We start from the raw sequence: 27,297 nt of genomic DNA, 5'->3' as shown, positions 1-27,297 counted from the left end.
ATGGTAACAGTTTCTTATTTGTTTATTCTATTTTGTTTATTTGTATAATGATGGAAATTAAATAAAAACACACTTTTGTTATAATGTTTATCCAGAGCATGCTATTTTCAGTTCTATAGGACAATATGTGTCAGTGATTAATTGAGTTTTATTCAGTTTACTTAAAGCTATAAGTTTTTTTTAACGTATCTGTGTAAATGTATTTCTAATTGAGTGGCCAGGTCACAGTTTTGTTTTCAACGTTTTAACAAATAAACATATAAATCGATTTTTTTTTCGTTTTACAGTACTTAACCTTAAAAAAAGTGAATCACTTAGTCCAAATCATGATTATAATTTTGTCAATGACATTAAGAGGCATTGATTTGGCATATCTGTAGAGTTCATCTGAGTTTCAGTATATCACCTAAAGTTATAATGTCACACCAAGGAATTTTATACAGTACCATAGTATACTAATACAATCCTTGGTAATTCAGCTAGTATATCAAATTAATTTTTGAAATGATTTTTTTATCACTTGAATTCATCATATTAAGTATTGAACTGCATTTATGCGTTTGGACATTTGTACATATTGGTAGCTCATTAATGTTTGCATTTGGCATCGAGCATCATTGAAGAGAAATTGTGTGTTCAAACGCGCATCTGGTGCAGTAAAATTGGTACCGTTAATGCACAGTTATAACAATTTTATCTTCATGTATATAAGTGAGGACAACCGACAACCTGCACAGCGACAAGCACCCTATCCCACTAATAATACATTAAAAGGGCTGACATTAGAAGATCTTTTCCTCGATCACGGGATATGAGGTTTTGATACAATAGAGAAAGATGTACGTTATTCATTGACAAGTGAAAGTGGTAATATAGTTTGTGCAGATGATGTTTATTTTAATAGTCTAAATTTGACATGACTTTCGTAAATTTTGATATTGGGATGTCTGGACTTTGACCCTACATTCAGACATCTCAGTTTTATATGTGATACAATTTCTGACAGTGAACAACAGTTATACGTAATACATATCTGATATCAATGCAAGTTAAATGATGTGTTTGCTAACAAAAACATCCAGCCAAGCATTGATCGACGTTTTTTAATGCAATATCAAAATTCTGTCAAATAAAATTCACCGACCGCACGAAGTATCATGAAACATTGGCCCACCTCTCAAGTAGCCCACGCGCAGCAGAGATTTTACCAGAAGACCAGTCTACTTCAACATGTTCTGTGCACATCCGATGATTTGCTCCTTTCTGAAAAGACCTGCTCCAATCATCTGATGTTATTCTAATCAATTATGATAATCAATTTTGATTGTCATGAAAAACAAGAATTTAGGTAAATAGATTATTGTTAAGTAAACTCAAATATCAATTCCAATCATTTATCAACCAGACACGGAAGGATGACAACTGTGTTAAAGGATCAATTATTCACTTTCCACTTACAAGTAAGTCGCTTTCACATATTTCACAATAAATTGCATGTAGGACTAACTAAATATGATAAAATTTCATACATCAATTTGCTTCATTTTTTAAATAAAATTCGAATCATGGTTTAAACGAAAGAATTTACAAAGTTTAAAGCATTGAAATCCATGTCTTCGTTCGGACACACTTGCAGAGAATATTTATCAAGACATTTTCCGATATGTCATTGTTACTGATGGGCACTTTATTTATTTCGTTCAGACAGGATAATTAATTTGACCTGTCAAGACATCTGTTTTAAAGTAAAAGTTGCAGATATCGTGAGCAATACACGAACGGCATTTCTAGAGTCGATCAGAGTAGAGAAAATCACAAACTGGATAACCCCTATTTAAACATAGGCTACAGTCGGCTATACTACATGTACGAATAGGGAAGCTAAATAAAAAATACACTATTTGATGTAATTAATCAGGATTGGCAGGGAATTGTTTTAAGGATCAAGTAAAAAACGAATAATTTAATTGGTTGTTACTGCACACATTTCGACTGTAAATTCCCTCTCAGTATTGCTCGATTCTAAAACATATATAAAAATACAAAACCGAATAAACAAACTTTGAAGAGCTGACAGAAATATAAAAAGGATCAAATCTCGGACAAGGAATGAGATGCATTGCAAGTTGATTTAAACAGATTTGCAATAATTATATAGGACTATTATAATTTCAATCAAATAAGATACGTATTTCGATGAAGAAAAAAAAACCCGAAAGTATTTGATATACTAGAAAGATTAAATTAAGGTTCTATGTAAAGACACTATGCCTAGCTTGTAAACGCTTTATATTAGGGAACGCAACAGCTCTACAATGATGTACTCTGAAACAGATTTGCCATAATTGTATACGACTATAACTTTAATAAAAATTAAAAAAAAATGAGTATTTAGATGAAGAAGAAAAAACGAAAGTATTTTATATACAAGAAGATGAACTTAAGAATCTATGTAAAAACACTAGGCCTAGCTTGTAAACGCGGTATAGTTATGGAACTCCACAGCTCTCTTCTGTTGTATTCTAAGACAGATTTGTAATAATTTGATTATACGGCTATTATTTCAATAAAATAAAATACGCTTGGGGATGAAAAAACGCCCAAAGTATTTGATATACTAGATGTCTGGTGTGGAACTCTGATATTACATTATGTTGTTTTACTATTACTTCATGATGGTTTGTCTTTACATAATATGGTTTTCACATTACGTAATGATGTTTTGATATAACCCAATATGGAAAACTCATGTCTTAATGATATTTCGATTATACGTGCTTGGTTTCGTATTGACTGGACTTGATATGGTATTTTTTCATTACTTATTAATATGATTTTGTCACAACTAGATGTGATTTCATCATTATTTAATGTGGTTGTGTCATTAGGCAATGTGGTTTTAACATAACTTGATGTGTATGTGGCTTAACCTTGTGTATTTGTTTCATTCCAGGATGTTGTTTTTTTATTTCGTAATGACGATTTGCCAATTCTACATATGGCTGTAAGATTACATAATGATTGTACAAAATTTGAATATTCAACAAGCATCAGTGGTATTCACTGTTTGGAGGAAAACGAATACACGGTTTGTAGATGGAGTGTAAGATTTGAAATTTGGTATTAGAGAACTTTTACTATTGGCGTGTAGGTGACTATTTTTGTTATGATTTGGATGTCAGTCTCAGTAGCACTAACTTACTCCTTTTATCAGCATTGAAATAAATTTCGGAATGAATGCCGTATTTTAAATTGGAACATTTTAAAAGTGTCGATTCAGTTGGATGGCAATCCATCATATTATATCCCACCTTAAAGAATGCTGGATGGTATGTCACGGCGGGCGACTTGTTTTACGATATTTATACACTAAAACCCCGATAATCTTATCAACGTGCTATTATGCCTGTACCAAGTCAGGAATATTATATTTGTTATTGTTGGAATTTTTTATTTTGCCATTTGTTTAGGGACTTCCCGTTTAGAGTTTTCTTCGGAGTTCGGTATTTTTGTTATATCATTCTCTCAGCAACTTGTTCTGCTAAAGTCTAATAGCCATCTTACGATAATTACGAATCGACAGAGCAGAGGGGTATAGGCGAAGGGAAGGACGACCAAAAATCGTTACGTGCATGTCCATCTAATTTAGAAATGTTTACATTCCATAAACAGGACCCAATAGTATGGGAGAAAAACTATATGAAGGAAAGGTTGTCATAGGTTAAGAAATGAAAATTATCATGAAAAATTCTATCTAGGTAATAAAAGACAAACTATTAATGTTGAATTTGTAAGAATACGTTCATGTGGATATATATATCTCTTTCTTATATTTTGGGAATTCTGGTGTGTTTTTAATACTTCGAATATATCCACTGATATGGAATTTGTCCTGCATTTCTAATTAATCTTGTATGGGGTATACTTTGGACGACTGGTTTTAAATGAAATTCGTAGAAAAAAATATGTAGTGCTCATAATTTTTTGCTTCACAAAACAAAGATATTAATTAATTATGATCTCAATTCCATGTAATGTCAAACGGATGTCAATTTTCAATTATTTAAATTTTTACACCTCGAATATTATAAACAGGATATGTCGTCTTGGTCGAAAAGCTAAACTGTCTTTTCTTCTAATAAAATGAACAAAAAGTTAATAGGTTAATGTTGAATAATTATGTCCAGTGACTGTAAAGAGCTAGACAAAACCGTCTAGTTCAAGTGTCGTGTTTCTAAAAAAAACATTTTTCACGCTTGGCTCGTTTACTTTGAAATAGCACAGCAGTCTTCCTTTATATAACAGTGTATCTCAAATTTTGACAATTTAGTTTGAAAACTGTTTAAATGTATCAACAATGAACGAATGACTCGTAAGTATTATTTGGGTTTATAGTTCTGGTAAACGTACAAACTGACTAATGTACTTATATGTTGACTTCATCAATGAGATGTTAAAATTAGATGTTAAAATTTAACAGAAGAAGAACTAATTTTGCAAGATTTTGTCTCGTTGTGCCATCATTGTATGTTAATTTCGAAAAGTAATTGCTGCAAATTAAGTTTGATTTGGTGAACGTTGTTTGACCTTATGTTAACATTATCATGACACCTACATGGATGAATTTTCAAAAGTGTCCTATAATTAACAGGTCAATTTTACAGGACAGACATACTGTATTAGGAAATCGATTTTTACATAAAAATTTACAATCCTTTAAATTAAAGAACATGTTCTAATACTTTAAAATAACATTTACCTTTATAATTATATGTACATACATTTTTTAGGTCTATAATATTACTTGGTAATTATTTAGAATATGATACACAAAAAACAGAGTGATGATTTGGAACAAACTACCTAAACGCCCTCTTGAAAAAATACGCGGTCAACCAGCAAGGTTATTTATCTGGCTGATAACACCCTTATGTTGAATACGACGAAAGTATGCAGTTTTGAATGGTTGCATGCCTTTCGTTTAACTTTCATTACACTTTCTAAATAGTTTCTTCGCATTTCATCGGTATTCTGAGGGATAATTGATCTTGTCGTTAATGTTAATCCCGATTGCGATAATCGTCACCAGTTTGTATGCAAACAGCTGATGAGTTTACATTGCAGCTGAATTGTCTTTTAAATTTCCCAAAGGTATGAAAATTTGGTTCCTGAAAATTAAAAACATACCAAAAACTGATCATGTTTCTGTAATTGCTCATTGATTTTAATGAAGTAAAATTATATTTGTACATCGTGATAAAAAAAAAATAAGGATCAGACGATGCAAACTTTATGAACACAAACAAAACATATCAACATGTAGATATTCCTAACCTTCTTTAAAATTTGTTGGCTCGTGTAAATCATATTTACTTTAAAAATCAATCAACATAGACCATGCTTATGCGAGATCTACATAATATACTAATATACTGTTTGTAGGAACATGGATGTAATAGTACATATATCCATGGTAGGATGTAAACAAGGAAAAAATGTAGGAAAAACATATATGTTTAATTTGTTTATTTTTTTTTTACTTTTAACCTTTTTATATAGAAGGTTTTTAGTATTTAGAAATATCAAATAAGGAATAGGAATTAGAGTGTTAATTACGACAACTGTAAACGTTTATGTTATAACGAAAAGAATTAAAAGAGGTTAATTTGTTCTATTGTGTCATTAGCAGCTTAGCTTATAGACGTCAACATATGAAATTCCCTCAAAATATTTCATAACTTTACAGTTTCTCTGTAATTGCAGGTGTTAAAAGCTTTAAACATGGGATACGTATTTTAACTTGTTTAACATTAATTTTAATCCATTTAGCTATAGAATGACCATTGGTATTAGACAGACAACATGGACCCAAATGGACGGAATTCATCTCTTACCGAAATTAATGAAATGTAAGTATTCGTATTATTTCGTATCTTATTAAAATCCTTTTCGCTAATATATATGTTACAAAAATTTACAACGTTTGGTGAAAGTGATTATATTAACCTGCAAAAGAAATAACACAAACAGACCTTGCACATTTAAGAAACACACGTATGAATTAACTTTCATTTAATATGCATAACACAAATGATTATATCATGTAAAAGACATTCATTATGTAAGCTATTTGGATCATTTAATTAAAGATTAACTACGTTCACACAATGAAAACAGGTAGACTTTTATTTTCTGTTAAAAGAAAAACCTTCGTCTTTGTGACTTGAAGGATTCAAGCGGTTGGAGAAGGCTTTACAGTTTTTTTTGGGGTTCAAAATCAGTCAAACCTGGCTATAGAATGCTGTTAATCCATTCAATTATAATTATCTTTGATGATGATCTGCCCTGTTTAAATTTTTAATCATTTTTAACTAAATTATATATATTTTGCATGACATCATACAAAATAAAAGAATAGGCGGATGATAAAAACACATTTTCTCTCACCGTGTCGTCGATGTTTTGACCAGTCAAAATCAAGGTTTTATCTTATTTTTTCAATCATTGCTTTTTACTGACATAAAATATGCAATTATTATATGTGTTGAAAAAAATCTAATTGTGTAGCTGCTAGAAGTAGTTATTCACCTAATTGAGAGTATTTATGCTTGGAGGTTACAAATTATTTACATGTGATTGTTTTATCTATAAATCTTGATAAAAATCAATGAAATTTGTGTAAAATTATGTTAAACTATCGAAATTTAATCACAAAGTACACAGCGTACAATACTTGATAATTTATACAGATATTTATTTTGCAGGAAACAAAGTCGGAAATGGATTATATTAAGGATTTACTGACTGTGTACGTAGATTTAATTCAAGATTTTTGCTGATTTGATAGCTCAATATGGAAAACTATTCCTTCTTAGATTCCTTAAATCAGTTTGACAATGAAACGGTAGACGAGGAGCAGCGACCAATGATATCATCACTAGTGCCGTCCATTATGTTTTCTGCTGGTGTGTTCGGGAATTTACTTGCGTTATTTGTATTGAGTAGATCACCCAAGGAACAAAGACGATCAGTTTTTTACCGGTTGGTGGCAGCACTTGCTTTCACTGATCTTTTTGGAACGTTGACGACATCGCCTGTGACTTTACTGGTTTACAATAATAATTTGAAATGGCTTGGAGGACAACCATTGTGTGATTATTTTTCGATAATGTTGATATTTGCTGGACTTGCAACCGTGTTTACATTAGGTGCCATGGCCCTGGACCGTTTCATGGCCCTAAAACATCCATATATTTACCATGCAAAAATTAAATATAAGCAGGCTACATATATAGTTTTAACTTTATGGCTTGTTGCTATACTGATAGCTTTGTTACCAAAGATTGGTCTTGGGAAGAATGTCCAACAGTTCCCCGGATCGTGGTGTTTCTTTGAAATGTACGGAGACACTGCCAGTGAAAAAGCATTCGCAATTTTGTTTTCAATTTTAGGAATATCAATCATATTTACTATTGCCATCTTAAACATTATTTTAATATCAACTCTTTGTAACATGAGAAAGAAAGCTCCACGCAGCCTAAACGCCAGAAATATTATACAATGTGAAGTTCAAATGGCGATATTCCTCGTGGGTGTCATGATGGTGTTCAGTGTATGTTATGCCCCTTTAATGGTGAGTGATTTTATTTAATATGATAGTAAGTAGTTGACTGTTTTGATATTTTTCTGTGTTCATGGTCAATTTGAGAGAAAACTTCATTGCCAACCGAAGATAACCCTTTACTTTATATGTCTTTTCATATCGTTTGTTTACTGTCTCATTAGCGTATACTTCACATCTTCTTTTATTCACATGAAAAGTGAAAGCATACTGTGTTAGTTTGGTCATCGTGTCTGGTATATTTTTAAAGAACATCAATTAATTCGTTTAAAACATATTTTTACGGATATTTGTAAAATAAATTATTACGGACTGTTCTCTTGAATCTCGTTGATTGTATATTTGTACATACAAATATATGTGACGCAACAGATGCATATACGATCAATATATGCCTCTAAACTGGCCCCCATTCCATATACAGCCTTGCACATTAGGAGTCCAGTTTATGTATGTCTTCTAAGAGTAAAAGAAAAGTTGTATATATAGTATATATATATATAAACAAGTCTAAATTGAAAGCTACGTTCAAACCATATACTATATATATGACCTTGAATTTCTCTAATGAAAAAAAACCCAAAACAACACCAAAAAATACTAAAATGACAACTGCTTGCGATGCTCTTTTCCTGGAATAGCACACGAACACTTTATTTGAAATGTAACCCCTAAAAAAAGCACCTTAATCTTGATCAAAGTGTATAAAACGTACATTAAAATTCAATAATTCAATATGATTTAACCGAATGACAGTAACAGAAACAAGTAAACGAAAATAGAGCAATTTAACGAATTAACTATATATATTATTCTCTAATTCTATGGAGATTTATCCCTTTCCGAACCTATTGTATAAAACGTGTAGTTGCCGGTGGCCTCAAAATATCATCGTTGACAATGTAATGGAATTTGATGCGACTGTCATACAAGTGAGAGGTTAAGCTAGCTATAAAGCCATGTTCAATCCACCTTTTTTTACATTAGAAAATGTCTGTACCAAGTCGGGAATATTACAGTTGTTATCCATTCGTTTGATGTGTTTGGACTTTTGATTTTGCCTTTTAATTTTGCTCGGAGTTCAGTATTTTTGTGTTTTTACTTTTTAAGGGTCATGCACTTTTAAGCTTTTGGATGAATCCAAATATGCTAACAGGTGACAACTTCGTGCAATGTTAAAGGCACTCGAAGGGAGGCGGCTTGAACTTCAAAACTGATAATTTAAGTATCTCGATTGGATAATCCCGATAATCCATTGGTATCAATGTAAGAATCTATTTTATACACAGATACTTTTTGATTTCCTGGCTTTGTTTGGTGTCTGTCATTTGTATTTAAATTATATCGTGTATATCAGACCGAATTATTACGTCTAATTGTTTTTACTGTGACGCCTTCCTAGTAAGGTTTTTTTTTTTAAAAGCATTACAAGGCGTCATGATTAAATTGACTACGTGCATATCACAAAATAGACCTTGAAAAGTTCAAAACATTTCTAATTTGAAATCTTATCCATCTTATACGAGTTCAAAAATCTATTTACAAGTTACTTGTGACAGAAAATATATCTCGTAATGTTCAGTATAGAATTGTATTTTTTTTCAATTTCAGATTCGTGTTCTGGTAATACAGACAGGATTAACAGGGAGAAACAATTTGTTTGATCTTACTGTTATAAGACTTGCATCATTCAATCAAATCCTAGATCCATGGGTATATCTTCTGTTTAGAAGAGAACTGGTTGTGCGTGGCATTTCAATAATTCAAAAACATTTTTGTCCCAAAACATTCAAAAAGAAGAGAACTAACTCTTCGTTCAAGTATATTGAGAGAACCATGACAACAGAAAAAATGGTGACAGTAGCGCAGACGAGTGATATTCCAGTCTCGCCAATCACACCACCTCCACTTCTCGGTCTATCAGAGAAAAACTCTTCATTTGATCAATGTCCGGCCTAATAAATTGTTTTATATACACGTATTCTTTATATTTTAAATACAAATCTATTCAAACAGCTGTAATGAAAGAAAGAGAGCAAGAGAAAACAGAGTAGTAGTGTAAAATGAGAAAACAAACGAAGTCGCTCACACTTAAATTTTAATCTGTTATTTTTAAATGCTCTTTTTTTTTTTAATAGGATTACATTTTATGCTAAATGCTGATACACTGACATCTGTTTTACGATTCTAAGTGGCATGGCTAGGACTTAAATGTGACTTTGTCCCACTGTGTTGATATGAACAAAAAAATGTATGTCAACAATGTGTGTGTTTTTTTTTTTTAGAGATTCAGTGTCTTTGATATTTTATGCTGATCTTTATATAGACTAAATTTTAAGTGGCTATGCTGTTTTGGCTCTTTTGGTTTTCATGCTTTAAAATAGATCGCTTTCTATAATCTGGTAAATGATGAAGTTTATAGAAAAATGTGAGGTTTAAACATGAATAAGTCTTAAACACAGGAGACGTGGTGCAATCGACCACAGCGCAAAATTAGATGCCAGTTAAGTGTCATACCTAGTGTAATGTATAGAGAAATATTTCTGTAAACTTCAAATATTTACGCCAGGAACGCTGAAGTGATCAAGATTGACTTAGTTATTAAAACACCTAAATCAAACAAAGGGAAATTTATTGTTGTGGTATAAAATTGTCACTTTAGGCAACCATTTAAAAGAAAAGCGGCACTGCACAATGAAAGGGTGTGCACCAAAACTGACATACATATTATGCTACAATCCTGGATGAAAGTTTGATTACATTCGTTCAAAAAAACTTCAGCAACAAATTACAAGGACTTCTAGCAAAGAAAAGCAACAGACACATTTCGGAAAGGTATTCGAAGAATATAGTGTCAAAGCTGGTTAAAACAGATGATTTTTAAATGGAAACATTGCGTGTGTTAAAACTTCAATGCACAGAGAAACACGAAGAAAATTGTTTCGTTTCCAAAGACCAGATAAAGTGGGGGAAATGTTTTATTGAACATGGAAGGAAATATATCAATTATTGGTGCAAATGAATTACTTTATTTTTCTGCGGGTTTAATTAATGCTATCTAGAAAATTTATTTGAACAAACTTATAATTGGTGCAAGAAAATTGTTATAGCGATTTTGAACGATACATTAACAGATTAAGTAACAAATCTTTCACAAGGTCATGTTTTTCTCTGACTAAAATCCATTGGATGTAGGATGTGTAGGAATTGATAGTTTAGTCTTAGATGCATGCTCTTTTAATTAGTTGTTAGTGGCTTTGAACTAGCTTTCAGATAACTGCATGTACTCTCAGGTTCCTAATGTCTTTTTGTTGTCGGGATGTACAAGTACCCGTCCACGTCAACTTGTATTTTTGTTGATCTGATGAGTTAAGCCTTTTTCAACTGATTTTTATAGTTCGTTCTTATGTTGTACTGTTATACCACTGTCCCAGGTTAGGGGGAGGTTGGGATACCCGCAAACATACATTATTTATGATGTGCCTGTCCCAAGTCAGGATCCTGTAATTTAGTGGTTGTCGTTTGTTTATGTGTCACATATTTGTTTTTCGTTCATTTTTTTTATACAAATAAGGCCGTTAGTTTTCTCGTTTGAATTGTTTTACATTGTCATATCGGGGCCTTTTATAGCTGACTATGCGGTGTGGGCTCTGCTCATTGTTCAAGGCCGTAAGATGGCCTATAGTTGTTAATGTCTGTCCCATTTTGGTCTCTTGTGGCAATCATACCACACCTTCTTTTTTATATTTCACATATTCTTTTTAATTTAGCACTTCAATTCTAAATATACCACTGTCATTGTTTTCAGCCAAGTATTAGTTTTGAAAGTACATTCCCATATAAAGACTGTCATAGTTTACCAAGAAATATCATTGTAAAAAAATAAGTAACGGTTGTCAAGTTTTTGATCTGACAATAAAATATAAGGTATCGGATCTAAAATGCATTTATAAACAAATCAATCTTGATATCCGTGAAAAAATCAGTTGAAATATGAAAAGGCGGAACAAATCAGAAATGACATACTTGTCTATCTACTCATGAGGGTCTGGATGGGGGGTCTGTTATTCTGTAAACATTTAATATTTACCCCTTTTTTCTCTAATCTTTAAAAAATTATCCCCTTTTTTCTCTAATTTTCCAAAAATTAACCCTTTTATTCTCTAATCTTCTATTTTTTGGCCCGTTATTCTCTAATCTTCATTTTTTAAGGGCATTATTCTTTAATCATTTAACCCCATCCAAACCCTCACCCATTATTTCTCCGTAATATTTTGGCCGAAGGTAAAACAAATACAGTTAATTTTAAAGAAAACACTATAATTTAAAGACGAAACATAAACTTCTACGAATTTTGAAAAAAAAACCAACGTTTTGGAATCAAGCCCAGCGTATCGTTACATCCGGATATATCATGTTGCATTTGAAACCAAATCTTTGATGCGTCAGATAGTAAAATTAAGTGTATAGGTCACAGGCACTTGTTTCTGTCAATAAGGTGTTTTTTGTACTGGTATGGATAGTAATCCCCATATTGACAGAAACAAGTTTTTTTGGAAAAAAAAGTTTGTTTCCAGGTTTTGGTGAAAAAAATAATTTGTTTTGGACCCTGAGAAAAATAAAACTGTTTGTTTCACCCTCAGCTGCCACTATATGTAATGCTAAAATTGAAAGAAAAAAAATTGTTTTCGGTTTGCCGCTAAAAAAATAGATTGTTCTTCGCCGAAGGCGAAAAAAAAGTTTGCACAGAAAAAAAACCCATAGCCCCCCCCCCCCCCCCCCCAGAAATTCAAATGGTTGCTGCCTTAAACTATAATTGCCTATAGCAAGTGAGAAATAGATCAAACCATAAACAAAACATTGTCAAATGAACTATAAAAATTAGTTAAAAGAAAACTTACCAGTTGGACAAGTATACATTACAATAAATGTATACACTAAACCTAGTGCATGTAGTATCTTGGGTCATATTGACTTGTCAATCCAACTTTAACCTTGATCACTGCCGGATCCATGGTGAGGTCAGGTGAACCCTACCTAACAGACATAGTGACCTTGCAAGGAACCAATTTACCAAATATAGTTATCCTCCTTGTAATAAGTGAGGAAACTGTCATTTTGTCTAGCATTCACTGAACCATGTTAACTAGGTCAAAAACACTGGGCATATATGACAGACGGAAACTTGGTAATATAAGGAATCTGCATACGAAGTACACAGTGACCGGGACTTCCAGCTTCTGAAATATAAAGCTTAACACAAATAGGTTAAGCCGCCGCCGGAATATAATTCATTAGTCTCGCTTTCAACAACGAGACAACAACAGCTTATAAAACTAAAACTAAATGTCTCTGTTAAGGATTGGGTATTTCGTGGGTCTTTAAAAATAGTTGTTGCTTCAGTATTGTTGTGTTACATTTTTAGGGTTTTATAAGATACTAATTCCAGTTTAACTAGAAAAAAGGAGTCAATATAATGAGGCGCTGATTTAGTCAAAATTATTGAAATTTCAGGACCTCCGTAATTCGAATTCAGGATACCAAGTAACCATCGCAGTTTTAAAAATGTTTTCAAAAACAACTACACGTTTCCAGATCTTTATAAGCAGCACTAGAATTCCAAAACTAGACTAGTCTAGTAATAGAGGTTTGACAGTACCTAATCTTTCACGCCAAAAATATCTACTTTTTATAAATAAAACAATTTTAGTAAAAAAAGAAAATAGCAAAAAGTACGAGAATACGCTATTGAATAACAATTTTAGGAGCTTATTGAGTTGATGCAAACAGTGACATAGAACGTTATCAATCAGAGAAAAGCAATTCTGTCATTCATGTTGCGAGATAAAAATCGTTAAGTTTGTACTTAACGTGTGATTGAAATGTTGAAGAGCAATCTGTAATTTGTAGTTCTGTAAAAACGGGGACTGTTTACTTTTAATTTCTTTTTTATGATAATGCTGATCATAAAGTTGAACTATTTGACAGATAGTTTTGTTTTCCAATATTTGTTCTAAAGCATTATCAAGGATCTCTATATATAGTATTATATATATCTTTACAAATAATTGATATAATTCATTAAATTGGATTGGATATTGACCTTGCATGTGTCCTCTCGATCAAGTTCATTGAATCAATGTTCGGTCTATTCCAGTGCGCATATATCCGCGATCGGATACTGCACTGTGTAACATGCAGATGCAGATACAGGCTTTTCTACATTACCTTAGCTGGCAAAACTTTTAGTAATTTTGGTCCTCTATGCTCTTCAACTTCGTACTTTATTTTGGCTCTTAACATTTTTTGATTCGAGTCTTTTTTGGACGAAACGCGCGCCTGGCGTAAATATAAAATTCCAATCCTGGAATCTATGATGAGTTTATTTACAAGCCTAGGTCTTTCACGATCATACCACAATACTTGGCCACTACAATGTATTAATAATTAATTTTGTTCACGAAAGTGGGTAACTCGAAATATATTAGCCAAAATATTTATTTTGGTACAATCTACTTTTTAAGTGTTAAAATTGTCCTAAATTTCAAGTTTCGGCAATATGTGTTTTCTGACATTATTAGAGCGGCAACTTTACATTCATATCTACGGAAATAAGCAAAACGGTATTCCCGTCCTTTCACATAACGATGTGTGGATATTTGATACCGATACTCTGGCATCCTGGCTTAACCTCTATTCGAATCAGCAAGTCAATTGAGGAGAGTACAGAGAACAGTGTGTTGGGGTCTAGACACAGGAAAATCTGAGGAGAGTACAGAGAACAGTGTGTTGGGGTCTAGACACAGGAAAATCTGAGGAGAGTACAGAGAACAATGTGTTGGGGTCTAGACATAGGAAAATCTGAGGAGAGTACAGAGAACAGTGTATTGGGGTCTAGACACAGGAAAATCTGAGGAGAGTACAGAGAACAATGTGTTGGGGTCTAGACACAGGAAAATCTGAGGAGAGTACAGAGAACAGTGTGTTGGGGTCTAGACACAGGAAAATCTGAGGAGAGTACAGAAAACAGTGTGTTGGGGTCTAGACACAGGAAAATCTGAGGAGAGTACAGAGAAGAGTGTGTTGGGGTCTAGACACAGGAAAATCTGAGGAGAGTACAGAGAACAGTGTATTGGGGTCTAGACACAGGAAAATCTGAGGAGAGTACAGAGAACAGTGTATTGGGGTCTAGACACAGGAAAATCTGAGGAGAGTACAGAGAACAGTGTGTTGGGGTCTAGACACAGGAAAATCTGAGGAGAGTACAGAGAACAGTGTGTTGGGGTCTAGACACAGGAAAATCTGAGGAGAGTACAGAGAACAGTGTATTGGGGTCTAGACACAGGAAAATTTGAGGAGAGTACAGAAAACATTGTGTTGGGGTCTAGACACAGGAAAATCTGAGGAGAGTACAGAGAACAATGTGTTGGGGTCTAGACACAGGAAAATCTGAGGAGAGTACAGAGAACAGTGTGTTGGGGTCTAGACACAGGAAAATCTGAGGAGAGTACAGAGAACAATGTGTTGGGGTCTAGACATAGGAAAATCTGAGGAGAGTACAGAGAACAGTGTATTGGGGCCTAGACACAGGAAAATCTGAGGAGAGTACAGAGAACAGTGTGTTGGGGTCTAGACACAGGAAAATCTGAGGAGAGTACAGAGAACAGTGTGTTGGGGTCTAGACACAGGAAAATCTGAGGAGAGTACAGAGAACATTGTATTGGGGTCTAGACACAGGAAAATCTGAGGAGAGTACAGAGAACAGTGTGTTGGGGTCTAGACACAGGAAAATCTGAGGAGAGTACAAAGAACAGTGTGTTGGGGTCTAGACACAGGAAAATCTGAGGAGAGTACAGAGAACATTGTATTGGGGTCTAGACACAGGAAAATCTGAGGAGAGTACAGAGAACAGTGTGTTGGGGTCTAGACACAGGAAAATCTGAGGAGAGTACAGAGAACAGTGTGTTGGGGTCTAGACACAGGAAACTCTGAGGAGAGTACAGAGAACAATGTGTTGGGGTCTAGACATAGGAAAATCTGAGGAGAGTACAGAGAACAGTGTATTGGGGTCTAGACACAGGAAAATCTGAGGAGAGTACAGAGAAGAGTGTGTTGGGGTCTAGACACATGAAAATCTGAGGAGAGTACAGAGAACAATGTGTTGGGGTCTAGACATAGGAACATCTGAGGAGAGTACAGAGAACATTGTATTGGGGTCTAGACACAGGAAAATCTGAGGAGAGTACAGAGAACAGTGTGTTGGGGTCTAGACACAGGAAAATCTGAGGAGAGTACAGAGAAGAGTGTGTTGGGGTCTAGACACAGGAAAATCTGAGGAGAGTACAGAGAACAATGTGTTGGGGTCTAGACATAGGAAAATCTGAGGAGAGTACAGAGAACAGTGTATTGGGGTCTAGACACAGGAAAATCTGAGGAGAGTACAGAGAACAATGCGTTGGGGTCTAGACACAGGAAAATCTGAGGAGAGTACAGAGAACAGTGTGTTGGGGTCTAGACACAGGAAAATCTGAGGAGAGTACAGAGAACAGTGTGTTGGGGTCTAGACACAGGAAAATCTGAGGAGAGTACAGAGAACAGTGTGTTGGGGTCTAGACACAGGAAAATCTGAGGAGAGTACAGAGAACAATGTGTTGGGGTCTAGACACAGGAAAATCTGAGGAGAGTACAGAGAACAATGTGTTGGGGTCTAGACACAGGAAAATCTGAGGAGAGTACAGAGAACAGTGTGTTGGGGTCTAGACACAGGAAAATCTGAGGAGAGTACAGAGAACAGTGTATTGGGGTCTAGACACAGGAAAATCTGAGGAGAGTACAGAGAACAGTGTGTTGGGGTCTAGACACAGGAAAATCTGAGGAGAGTACAGAGAAGAGTGTGTTGGGGTCTAGACACAGGAAAATCTGAGGAGAGTACAGAGAACAATGTGTTGGGGTCTAGACATAGGAAAATCTGAGGAGAGTACAGAGAACAATGTGTTGGGGTCTAGACACAGGAAAATCTGAGGAGAGTACAGAGAAGAGTGTGTTGGGTTCTAGACATAGGAAAATCTGAGGAGAGTACAGAGAACAATGTGTTGGGGTCTAGACACAGGAAAATCTGAGGAGAGTACAGAGAACAATGTGTTGGGGTCTAGACACAGGAAAATCTGAGGAGAGTACAGAGAACAGTGTGTTGGGGTCTAGACACAGGAAAATCTGAGGAGAGTACAGAGAACAATGTGTTGGGGTGTAGACACAGGAAAATCTGAGGAGAGTACAGAGAACAGTGTGTTGGGATCTAGACACAGGAAAATCTGAGGAGAGTACAGAAAACATTGTGTTGGGGTCTAGACACAGGAAAATCTGAGGAGAGTACAGAGAACAATGTGTTGGGGTCTAGACACAGGAAAATCTGAGGAGAGTACAGAGAACAGTGTGTTGGGGTCTAGACACAGGAAAATCTGAGGAGAGTACAGATAACAGTGTATTGGGGTCTAGACACAGGAAAATCTGAGGAGAGTACAGAGAACAGTGTGTTGGGGTCTAGACACAGGAAAATCTGAGGAGAGTACAGAGAACAGTGTGTTGGGGTCTAGACACAGGAAAATCTGAGGAGAGGACAGAGAACAGTGTATTGGGGTCTAGACACAGGAAAATCTGAGGAGAGGACAGAGAACAGTGTATTGGGGGTCTAGACACAGGAAAATCTGAGGAGAGTACAGAGAAGAGTGTGTTGGGGTCTAGACACAGGAAAATCTGAGGAGAGTACAGAGAACAATGTGTTGGGGTCTAGACACAGGAAAATCTGAGGAGAGTACAGAGAACAATGTGTTGGGGTCTAGACACAGGAAAATCTGAGGAGAGTACAGAGAACAGTGTATTGGGGGTCTAGACACAGGAAAATCTGAGGAGAGTACAGAGAACAATGTGTTGGGGTCTAGACACAGGAAAATCTGAGGAGAGTACAGATAACAGTGTGTTGGGGTCTAGACACAGGAAAATCTGAGGAGAGTACAGAGAACAATGTGTTGGGGTCTAGACACAGGAAAATCTGAGGAGAGTACAGATAACAGTGTGTTGGGGTCTAGACATAGGAAAATCTGAGGAGAGTACAGATAACAGTGTGTTGGGGTCTAGACACAGGAAAATCTGAGGAGAGTACAGATAACAGTGTATTGGGGTCTAGACACAGGAAAATCTGAGGAGAGTACAGAGAACAGTGTGTTGGGGTCTAGACACAGGAAAATCTGAGGAGAGTACAGAGAACAGTGTGTTGGGGTCTAGACACAGGAAAATCTGAGGAGAGTACAGAGAAGAGTGTGTTGGGGTCTAGACACAGGAAAATTTGAGGAGAGTACAGAGAACAGTGTATTGGGGTCTAGACACAGGAAAATTTGAGGAGAGTACAGAAAACATTGTGTTGGGGTCTAGACACAGGAAAATCTGAGGAGAGTACAGAGAACAATGTGTTGGGGTCTAGACACAGGAAAATCTGAGGAGAGTACAGAGAACAGTGTGTTGGGGTCTAGACACAGGAAAATCTGAGGAGAGTACAGAGAACAATGTGTTGGGGTCTAGACATAGGAAAATCTGAGGAGAGTACAGAGAACAGTGTATTGGGGTCTAGACACAGGAAAATCTGAGGAGAGTACAGAGAACAGTGTGTTGGGGTCTAGACACAGGAAAATCTGAGGAGAGTACAGAGAAGAGTGTGTTGGGGTCTAGACACAGGAAAATCTGAGGAGAGTACAGAGAACAATGTGTTGGGGTCTAGACACAGGAAAATCTGAGGAGAGTACAGAGAACAGTGTATTGGGGGTCTAGACACAGGAAAATCTGAGGAGAGTACAGAGAACAATGTGTTGGGGTCTAGACACAGGAAAATCTGAGGAGAGTACAGAGAACAGTGTATTGGGGGTCTAGACACAGGAAAATCTGAGGAGAGTACAGAGAACATTGTATTGGGGTCTAGACACAGGAAAATCTGAGGAGAGTACAGAGAACAGTGTGTTGGGGTCTAGACACAGGAAAATCTGAGGAGAGTACAGAGAAGAGTGTGTTGGGGTCTAGACACAGGAAAATCTGAGGAGAGTACAGAGAACAATGTGTTGGGGTCTAGACATAGGAAAATCTGAGGAGAGTACAGAGAACAGTGTATTGGGGTCTAGACACAGGAAAATCTGAGGAGAGTACAGAGAACAATGCGTTGGGGTCTAGACACAGGAAAATCTGAGGAGAGTACAGAGAACAGTGTGTTGGGGTCTAGACACAGGAAAATCTGAGGAGAGTACAGAGAACAGTGTGTTGGGGTCTAGACACAGGAAAATCTGAGGAGAGTACAGAGAACAGTGTGTTGGGGTCTAGACACAGGAAAATCTGAGGAGAGTACAGAGAACAATGTGTTGGGGTCTAGACACAGGAAAATCTGAGGAGAGTACAGAGAACAATGTGTTGGGGTCTAGACACAGGAAAATCTGAGGAGAGTACAGAGAACAGTGTGTTGGGGTCTAGACACAGGAAAATCTGAGGAGAGTACAGAGAACAGTGTATTGGGGTCTAGACACAGGAAAATCTGAGGAGAGTACAGAGAACAGTGTGTTGGGGTCTAGACACAGGAAAATCTGAGGAGAGTACAGAGAAGAGTGTGTTGGGGTCTAGACACAGGAAAATCTGAGGAGAGTACAGAGAACAATGTGTTGGGGTCTAAACATAGGAAAATCTGAGGAGAGTACAGAGAACAATGTGTTGGGGTCTAGACACAGGAAAATCTGAGGAGAGTACAGAGAAGAGTGTGTTGGGTTCTAGACATAGGAAAATCTGAGGAGAGTACAGAGAACAATGTGTTGGGGTCTAGACACAGGAAAATCTGAGGAGAGTACAGAGAACAGTGTATTGGGGTCTAGACACAGGAAAATCTGAGGAGAGTACAGAGAACAGTGTATTGGGGTCTAGACACAGGAAAATCTGAGGAGAGTACAGAGAACAGTGTGTTGGGGTCTAGACACAGGAAAATCTGAGGAGAGTACAGAGAACAGTGTGTTGGGGTCTAGACACAGGAAAATCTGAGGAGAGTACAGAGAACAGTGTATTGGGGTCTAGACACAGGAAAATTTGAGGAGAGTACAGAAAACATTGTGTTGGGGTCTAGACACAGGAAAATCTGAGGAGAGTACAGAGAACAATGTGTTGGGGTCTAGACACAGGAAAATCTGAGGAGAGTACAGAGAACAATGTGTTGGGGTCTAGACATAGGAAAATCTGAGGAGAGTACAGATAACAGTGTATTGGGGTCTAGACACAGGAAAATCTGAGGAGAGTACAGAGAACAGTGTGTTGGGGTCTAGACACAGGAAAATCTGAGGAGAGTACAGAGAACAGTGTGTTGGGGTCTAGACACAGGAAAATCTGAGGAGAGTACAGAGAAGAGTGTGTTGGGGTCTAGACACAGGAAAATTTGAGGAGAGTACAGAGAACAGTGTATTGGGGTCTAGACACAGGAAAATTTGAGGAGAGTACAGAAAACATTGTGTTGGGGTCTAGACACAGGAAAATCTGAGGAGAGTACAGAGAACAATGTGTTGGGGTCTAGACACAGGAAAATCTGAGGAGAGTACAGAGAACAGTGTGTTGGGGTCTAGACACAGGAAAATCTGAGGAGAGTACAGAGAACAATGTGTTGGGGTCTAGACATAGGAAAATCTGAGGAGAGTACAGAGAACAGTGTATTGGGGTCTAGACACAGGAAAATCTGAGGAGAGTACACAGAACAGTGTGTTGGGGTCTAGACACAGGAAAATCTGAGGAGAGTACAGAGAAGAGTGTGTTGGGGTCTAGACACAGGAAAATCTGAGGAGAGTACAGAGAACAATGTGTTGGGGTCTAGACACAGGAAAATCTGAGGAGAGTACAGAGAACAGTGTATTGGGGGTCTAGACACAGGAAAATCTGAGGAGAGTACAGAGAACAATGTGTTGGGGTCTAGACACAGGAAAATCTGAGGAGAGTACAGAGAACAGTGTATTGGGGGTCTAGACACAGGAAAATCTGAGGAGAGTACAGAGAACAATGTGTTGGGGTCTAGACACAGGAAAATCTGAGGAGAGTACAGATAACAGTGTGTTGGGGTCTAGACACAGGAAAATCTGAGGAGAGTACAGAGAACAATGTGTTGGGGTCTAGACACAGGAAAATCTGAGGAGAGTACAGATAACAGTGTGTTGGGGTCTAGACATAGGAAAATCTGAGGAGAGTACAGATAACAGTGTGTTGGGGTCTAGACACAGGAAAATCTGAGGAGAGTACAGATAACAGTGTATTGGGGGTCTAGACACAGGAAAATCTGAGGAGAGTACAGAGAACAATGTGTTGGGGTCTAGACACAGGAAAATCTGAGGAGAGTACAGAGAACAGTGTATTGGGGGTCTAGACACAGGAAAATCTGAGGAGAGTACAGAGAACAATGTGTTGGGGTCTAGACACAGGAAAATCTGAGGAGAGTACAGATAACAGTGTGTTGGGGTCTAGACACAGGAAAATCTGAGGAGAGTACAGAGAACAATGTGTTGGGGTCTAGACACAGGAAAATCTGAGGAGAGTACAGATAACAGTGTGTTGGGGTCTAGACATAGGAAAATCTGAGGAGAGTAAAGATAACAGTGTGTTGGGGTCTAGACACAGGAAAATCTGAGGAGAGTACAGATAACAGTGTATTGGGGTCTAGACACAGGAAAATCTGAGGAGAGTACAGAGAACAGTGTGTTGGGGTCTAGACACAGGAAAATCTGAGGAGAGTACAGAGAACAGTGTGTTGGGGTCTAGACACAGGAAAATCTGAGGAGAGTACAGAGAACAGTGTATTGGGGTCTAGACACAGGAAAATTTGAGGAGAGTACAGAAAACATTGTGTTGGGGTCTAGACACAGGAAAATCTGAGGAGAGTACAGAGAACAATGTGTTGGGGTCTAGACACAGGAAAATCTGAGGAGAGTACAGAGAACAGTGTGTTGGGGTCTAGACACAGGAAAATCTGAGGAGAGTACAGAGAACAATGTGTTGGGGTCTAGACATAGGAAAATCTGAGGAGAGTACAGAGAACAGTGTATTGGGGTCTAGACACAGGAAAATCTGAGGAGAGTACAGAGAACAATGTGTTGGGGTCTAGACACAGGAAAATCTGAGGAGAGTACAGAGAACAATGTGTTGGGGTCTAGACATAGGAAAATCTGAGGAGAGTACAGATAACAGTGTGTTGGGGTCTAGACACAGGAAAATCTGAGGAGAGTACAGAGAACAATGTGTTGGGGTCTAGACATAGGAAAATCTGAGGAGAGTACAGAGAACAGTGTATTGGGGTCTAGACACAGGAAAATCTGAGGAGAGTACAGAGAACAATGTGTTGGGGTCTAGACACAGGAAAATCTGAGGAGAGTACAGAGAACAATGTGTTGGGGTCTAGACATAGGAAAATCTGAGGAGAGTACAGATAACAGTGTGTTGGGGTCTAGACACAGGAAAATCTGAGGAGAGTACAGAGAACAATGTGTTGGGGTCTAGACACAGGAAAATCTGAGGAGAGTACAGAGAACAGTGTGTTGGGGTCTAGACACAGGAAAATCTGAGGAGAGTACAGAGAACAGTGTGTTGGGGTCTAGACACAGGAAAATCTGAGGAGAGTACAGAGAACATTGTATTGGGGTCTAGACACAGGAAAATCTGAGGAGAGTACAGAGAACAGTGTGTTGGGGTCTAGACACAGGAAAATCTGAGGAGAGTACAAAGAACAGTGTGTTGGGGTCTAGACACAGGAAAATCTGAGGAGAGTACAGAGAACATTGTATTGGGGTCTAGACACAGGAAAATCTGAGGAGAGTACAGAGAACAGTGTGTTGGGGTCTAGACACAGGAAAATCTGAGGAGAGTACAGAGAACAGTGTGTTGGGGTCTAGACACAGGAAAATCTGAGGAGAGTACAGAGAACAATGTGTTGGGGTCTAGACATAGGAAAATCTGAGGAGAGTACAGAGAACAGTGTATTGGGGTCTAGACACAGGAAAATCTGAGGAGAGTACAGAGAAGAGTGTGTTGGGGTCTAGACACATGAAAATCTGAGGAGAGTACAGAGAACAATGTGTTGGGGTCTAGACATAGGAACATCTGAGGAGAGTACAGAGAACATTGTATTGGGGTCTAGACACAGGAAAATCTGAGGAGAGTACAGAGAACAGTGTGTTGGGGTCTAGACACAGGAAAATCTGAGGAGAGTACAGAGAAGAGTGTGTTGGGGTCTAGACACAGGAAAATCTGAGGAGAGTACAGAGAACAATGTGTTGGGGTCTAGACACAGGAAAATCTGAGGAGAGTACAGAGAACAGTGTATTGGGGTCTAGACACAGGAAAATCTGAGGAGAGTACAGAGAACAATGCGTTGGGGTCTAGACACAGGAAAATCTGAGGAGAGTACAGAGAACAGTGTGTTGGGGTCTAGACACAGGAAAATCTGAGGAGAGTACAGAGAACAGTGTGTTGGGGTCTAGACACAGGAAAATCTGAGGAGAGTACAGAGAACAGTGTGTTGGGGTCTAGACACAGGAAAATCTGAGGAGAGTACAGAGAACAATGTGTTGGGGTCTAGACACAGGAAAATCTGAGGAGAGTACAGAGAACAATGTGTTGGGGTCTAGACACAGGAAAATCTGAGGAGAGTACAGAGAACAGTGTGTTGGGGTCTAGACACAGGAAAATCTGAGGAGAGTACAGAGAACAGTGTATTGGGGTCTAGACACAGGAAAATCTGAGGAGAGTACAGAGAACAGTGTATTGGGGTCTAGACACAGGAAAATCTGAGGAGAGTACAGAGAACAGTGTGTTGGGGTCTAGACACAGGAAAATCTGAGGAGAGTACAGAGAAGAGTGTGTTGGGGTCTAGACACAGGAAAATCTGAGGAGAGTACAGAGAACAATGTGTTGGGGTCTAGACATAGGAAAATCTGAGGAGAGTACAGAGAACAATGTGTTGGGGTCTAGACACAGGAAAATCTGAGGAGAGTACAGAGAAGAGTGTGTTGGGTTCTAGACATAGGAAAATCTGAGGAGAGTACAGAGAAGAGTGTGTTGGGGTCTAGACACAGGAAAATTTGAGGAGAGTACAGAGAACAGTGTATTGGGGTCTAGACACAGGAAAATTTGAGGAGAGTACAGAAAACATTGTGTTGGGGTCTAGACACAGGAAAATCTGAGAAGAGTACAGAGAACAATGTGTTGGGGTCTAGACACAGGAAAATCTGAGGAGAGTACAGAGAAAAGTGTGTTGGGGTCTAGACACAGGAAAATCTGAGGAGAGTACAGAGAACAATGTGTTGGGGTCTAGACATAGGAAAATCTGAGGAGAGTACAGAGAACAGTGTATTGGGGTCTAGACACAGGAAAATCTGAGGAGAGTACAGAGAACAGTGTGTTGGGGTCTAGACACAGGAAAATCTGAGGAGAGTACAGAGAAGAGTGTGTTGGGGTCTAGACACAGGAAAATCTGAGGAGAGTACAGAGAACAATGTGTTGGGGTCTAGACACAGGAAAATCTGAGGAGAGTACAGAGAACAGTGTATTGGGGGTCTAGACACAGGAAAATCTGAGGAGAGTACAGAGAACAATGTGTTGGGGTCTAGACACAGGAAAATCTGAGGAGAGTACAGAGAACAGTGTATTGGGGGTCTAGACACAGGAAAATCTGAGGAGAGTACAGAGAACAATGTGTTGGGGTCTAGACACAGGAAAATCTGAGGAGAGTACAGATAACAGTGTGTTGGGGTCTAGACACAGGAAAATCTGAGGAGAGTACAGAGAACAATGTGTTGGGGTCTAGACACAGGAAAATCTGAGGAGAGTACAGATAACAGTGTGTTGGGGTCTAGACATAGGAAAATCTGAGGAGAGTACAGATAACAGTGTGTTGGGGTCTAGACACAGGAAAATCTGAGGAGAGTACAGATAACAGTGTATTGGGGGTCTAGACACAGGAAAATCTGAGGAGAGTACAGAGAACAATGTGTTGGGGTCTAGACACAGGAAAATCTGAGGAGAGTACAGAGAACAGTGTATTGGGGGTCTAGACACAGGAAAATCTGAGGAGAGTACAGAGAACAATGTGTTGGGGTCTAGACACAGGAAAATCTGAGGAGAGTACAGATAACAGTGTGTTGGGGTCTAGACACAGGAAAATCTGAGGAGAGTACAGAGAACAATGTGTTGGGGTCTAGACACAGGAAAATCTGAGGAGAGTACAGATAACAGTGTGTTGGGGTCTAGACATAGGAAAATCTGAGGAGAGTACAGATAACAGTGTGTTGGGGTCTAGACACAGGAAAATCTGAGGAGAGTACAGATAACAGTGTATTGGGGTCTAGACACAGGAAAATCTGAGGAGAGTACAGAGAACAGTGTGTTGGGGTCTAGACACAGGAAAATCTGAGGAGAGTACAGAGAACAGTGTGTTGGGGTCTAGACACAGGAAAATCTGAGGAGAGTACAGAGAACAGTGTATTGGGGTCTAGACACAGGAAAATTTGAGGAGAGTACAGAAAACATTGTGTTGGGGTCTAGACACAGGAAAATCTGAGGAGAGTACAGAGAACAATGTGTTGGGGTCTAGACACAGGAAAATCTGAGGAGAGTACAGAGAACAGTGTGTTGGGGTCTAGACACAGGAAAATCTGAGGAGAGTACAGAGAACAATGTGTTGGGGTCTAGACATAGGAAAATCTGAGGAGAGTACAGAGAACAGTGTATTGGGGTCTAGACACAGGAAAATCTGAGGAGAGTACAGAGAACAATGTGTTGGGGTCTAGACACAGGAAAATCTGAGGAGAGTACAGAGAACAATGTGTTGGGGTCTAGACATAGGAAAATCTGAGGAGAGTACAGATAACAGTGTGTTGGGGTCTAGACACAGGAAAATCTGAGGAGAGTACAGAGAACAATGTGTTGGGGTCTAGACATAGGAAAATCTGAGGAGAGTACAGAGAACAGTGTATTGGGGTCTAGACACAGGAAAATCTGAGGAGAGTACAGAGAACAATGTGTTGGGGTCTAGACACAGGAAAATCTGAGGAGAGTACAGAGAACAATGTGTTGGGGTCTAGACATAGGAAAATCTGAGGAGAGTACAGATAACAGTGTGTTGGGGTCTAGACACAGGAAAATCTGAGGAGAGTACAGAGAACAATGTGTTGGGGTCTAGACACAGGAAAATCTGAGGAGAGTACAGAGAACAGTGTGTTGGGGTCTAGACACAGGAAAATCTGAGGAGAGTACAGAGAACAGTGTGTTGGGGTCTAGACACAGGAAAATCTGAGGAGAGTACAGAGAACATTGTATTGGGGTCTAGACACAGGAAAATCTGAGGAGAGTACAGAGAACAGTGTGTTGGGGTCTAGACACAGGAAAATCTGAGGAGAGTACAAAGAACAGTGTGTTGGGGTCTAGACACAGGAAAATCTGAGGAGAGTACAGAGAACATTGTATTGGGGTCTAGACACAGGAAAATCTGAGGAGAGTACAGAGAACAGTGTGTTGGGGTCTAGACACAGGAAAATCTGAGGAGAGTACAGAGAACAGTGTGTTGGGGTCTAGACACAGGAAAATCTGAGGAGAGTACAGAGAACAATGTGTTGGGGTCTAGACATAGGAAAATCTGAGGAGAGTACAGAGAACAGTGTATTGGGGTCTAGACACAGGAAAATCTGAGGAGAGTACAGAGAAGAGTGTGTTGGGGTCTAGACACATGAAAATCTGAGGAGAGTACAGAGAACAATGTGTTGGGGTCTAGACATAGGAACATCTGAGGAGAGTACAGAGAACATTGTATTGGGGTCTAGACACAGGAAAATCTGAGGAGAGTACAGAGAACAGTGTGTTGGGGTCTAGACACAGGAAAATCTGAGGAGAGTACAGAGAAGAGTGTGTTGGGGTCTAGACACAGGAAAATCTGAGGAGAGTACAGAGAACAATGTGTTGGGGTCTAGACACAGGAAAATCTGAGGAGAGTACAGAGAACAGTGTATTGGGGTCTAGACACAGGAAAATCTGAGGAGAGTACAGAGAACAATGCGTTGGGGTCTAGACACAGGAAAATCTGAGGAGAGTACAGAGAACAGTGTGTTGGGGTCTAGACACAGGAAAATCTGAGGAGAGTACAGAGAACAGTGTGTTGGGGTCTAGACACAGGAAAATCTGAGGAGAGTACAGAGAACAGTGTGTTGGGGTCTAGACACAGGAAAATCTGAGGAGAGTACAGAGAACAATGTGTTGGGGTCTAGACACAGGAAAATCTGAGGAGAGTACAGAGAACAATGTGTTGGGGTCTAGACACAGGAAAATCTGAGGAGAGTACAGAGAACAGTGTGTTGGGGTCTAGACACAGGAAAATCTGAGGAGAGTACAGAGAACAGTGTATTGGGGTCTAGACACAGGAAAATCTGAGGAGAGTACAGAGAACAGTGTGTTGGGGTCTAGACACAGGAAAATCTGAGGAGAGTACAGAGAAGAGTGTGTTGGGGTCTAGACACAGGAAAATCTGAGGAGAGTACAGAGAACAATGTGTTGGGGTCTAGACATAGGAAAATCTGAGGAGAGTACAGAGAACAATGTGTTGGGGTCTAGACACAGGAAAATCTGAGGAGAGTACA

The 27,297-nt window shown here is 38.3% G+C and overlaps 1 protein-coding gene across 2 annotated transcripts; it reads left to right on the top strand.

The window, feature by feature from the left end:
* The first annotated feature begins 1,367 nt into the window (after positions 1-1,367).
* LOC134685020 (prostaglandin E2 receptor EP4 subtype-like) lies at positions 1,368-9,598 on the top strand. 2 transcript variants are annotated; one of them, XM_063544378.1, is made up of 4 exons: positions 1,368-1,460; positions 5,830-5,909; positions 6,765-7,633; positions 9,233-9,598. In XM_063544378.1, exons 3-4 carry the CDS (start codon positions 6,854-6,856, stop codon positions 9,578-9,580), a joined length of 1,128 nt encoding a protein of 375 aa, XP_063400448.1. In that variant the 5' UTR covers positions 1,368-1,460; positions 5,830-5,909; positions 6,765-6,853; the 3' UTR covers positions 9,581-9,598. The 2 variants fall into 2 exon arrangements, with proteins under 2 accessions (XP_063400448.1, XP_063400440.1); XM_063544370.1 differs by lacking the exon at positions 1,368-1,460 and adding an exon at positions 4,257-4,372.
* The last annotated feature ends 17,699 nt before the right edge of the window (positions 9,599-27,297 follow it).

The sequence above is a fragment of the Mytilus trossulus genome, chromosome 1 (genome assembly GCF_036588685.1).
Source record: "Mytilus trossulus isolate FHL-02 chromosome 1, PNRI_Mtr1.1.1.hap1, whole genome shotgun sequence".
Classification (NCBI taxonomy): Eukaryota; Metazoa; Mollusca; class Bivalvia; order Mytilida; family Mytilidae; genus Mytilus; species Mytilus trossulus.
This window is presented reverse-complemented; position numbering and strand designations above follow the sequence as displayed.

What these genes read in the sequence shown, in the direction of transcription:
- LOC134685020 (XM_063544378.1), top strand. Translation starts at nt 6,854, where the DNA reads ATGGAAAACTATTCCTTCTTAGATTCCTTAAATCAGTTTGACAATGAA. An exon ending in TATGTTATGCCCCTTTAATG is followed by an intron (nt 7,634 to 9,232) that starts GTGAGTGATTTT and finishes TTTCAATTTCAG; the next exon opens with ATTCGTGTTCTGGTAATACA.